This window comes from Tupaia chinensis, unplaced genomic scaffold, assembly GCF_000334495.1.
Source record: "Tupaia chinensis unplaced genomic scaffold, TupChi_1.0 Scaffold135323_1, whole genome shotgun sequence".
Classification (NCBI taxonomy): domain Eukaryota; kingdom Metazoa; phylum Chordata; class Mammalia; order Scandentia; family Tupaiidae; genus Tupaia; species Tupaia belangeri.
In genome coordinates this window covers 1-1,515 of record NW_006195607.1, presented here as the reverse complement: position 1 = coordinate 1,515, position 1,515 = coordinate 1, and the positions used below count along the sequence as shown (strand labels likewise).

General features: G+C 41.6%; 1 protein-coding gene across 1 annotated transcript; it reads left to right on the top strand.

Moving 5' to 3' along the window:
* The first annotated feature begins 6 nt into the window (after positions 1-6).
* LOC114010128 (coagulation factor XI-like) lies at positions 7-1,461 on the top strand. The gene is made up of 2 exons (XM_027776757.1): positions 7-254; positions 1,206-1,461. The coding sequence occupies exons 1-2, from the start codon at positions 49-51 to the stop codon at positions 1,387-1,389; spliced, it is 390 nt and encodes a 129-aa protein (XP_027632558.1). The 5' UTR covers positions 7-48; the 3' UTR covers positions 1,390-1,461.
* The last annotated feature ends 54 nt before the right edge of the window (positions 1,462-1,515 follow it).

Sequence of the window (1,515 nt, the reverse complement as noted above, 5' to 3'; positions counted from 1 at the left end):
TTTTCTACCTTTTGTTCCTGAAGGAGCAACTACTGGTAGAAAGCAAATATGGAGGAAACTACTCACTGCCATCTTTCTATTGTAGCATGTACAACCAAAATCAAGCCCAGAATTGTTGGAGGAAATGCATCTGTTCCTGGAGAGTGGCCATGGCAGATAACTTTGCATGCCAAGTCATCCACCTGGGGACACCTGTGTGGAGGCTCCATCATTGGAAACCAGTGGATAGTAACAGCTGCTCATTGTTTCTATGGGTCAGTACCATGGCAGCTTCTATTAGGACCGTCCTTGCACATACATGAACTCTATTAGTGGCATAGAAGTAAATAATTATGTTAAAATTGTAAATGATATCATGTGCCAAATAATTGCCCATTTTTATTGAGAACAAAAGCAAAAAGAAAGAGCCACTCTTGGGCTACCAGCATCCGAATAGGTGCAAGAACATGGCTGTTTGCTTAGGGACTATTCCGCCCTCCTATTTAGATGCATACACTTCCCCGGGGGCTTTCTTATTGTTCCCCATAGAAGCACATGACCTTCCATGCACTGCTCTGTGCACAGAGCCCAGAACTAGATTAAAAGAGAATTTTCGGTTCTCTGAATCTAATTTCCTATTCCCTACCATCCTCTTCTCTCCATTGGATTTCCAAGTACAGAAAAAGTTCACTCTGCATCCTTAAATTGGATTCCCTACTTTGGTCAGTTTCAATATTGGCTGGATATAAAAACTCCATCTGGAGATGATATGTATCCTAGAGCATTTTAGCTGGTAAACTTTGCCTTTGTTACGTTAGGATCGTCCTAGGTGTTTCCAGATCGTTTTACGTGTTTGTGTTTGGTTTGGGTTTTGTAGTCTATCAGCATGCAGCATATTCCCGTTATCAAACAAAGACACCTTTGAAGTCCACGGTCCACCTTTATTTCCATATAGGTAGATGGAGTACAGAGAAGTCTAAGAGAATTCCTCAGGGTCATGGCTAGTGTGTGGCAGAGCTGAGACTAAAGCTCAGGCATCTTTAGTGTGTGGCCACCTCTACAGGGAGGTGCGTGACTGAGCATCTTAGCACGGAATCACTGTTTTCCTTCTAAAATTAGTCTACCACTGGGAGAAAATATTAGCAAGAATCATCTAAAACAGCTCAAAAAATGTTGCAAATGATGTAGTGAAAGATTTTGGTCTCCCTCTATTGTTTGCTCGTTAGGGTGAAGTCACCTAAAATTTTGCGTGTCTATGGTGGCATTTTAAATCAATCTGAAATAAAAGAGGATACACCTTTCTTTGAGGTTCAAGAAATAATCATTCATGATCGATATGAATCGGCAGAAAGTGGGTTTGATATTGCCTTGCTGAAACTCAAAACACCAATGAATTATACAGGTATGTAGAATTTTCATTGGAAAGGTGTCTACAGTGGTGGCCTAGACAAAATGCCTGACAGTACCAGATTCGTGTCTGACCCCACCAATCTTCCCACGTGTTAGCAGGAAAGAGAGTGGGTCTGGAGAGTTAGT

Bases quoted from the DNA above. Each gene is read 5' to 3' on its own strand.
- LOC114010128 (XM_027776757.1), top strand. From the start codon at position 49: ATGGAGGAAACTACTCACTGCCATCTTTCTATTGTAGCATGTACAACC. The intron at 255-1,205 runs GTCAGTACCATG...TTTGCTCGTTAG, and splicing joins GCTGCTCATTGTTTCTATGG to GGTGAAGTCACCTAAAATTT.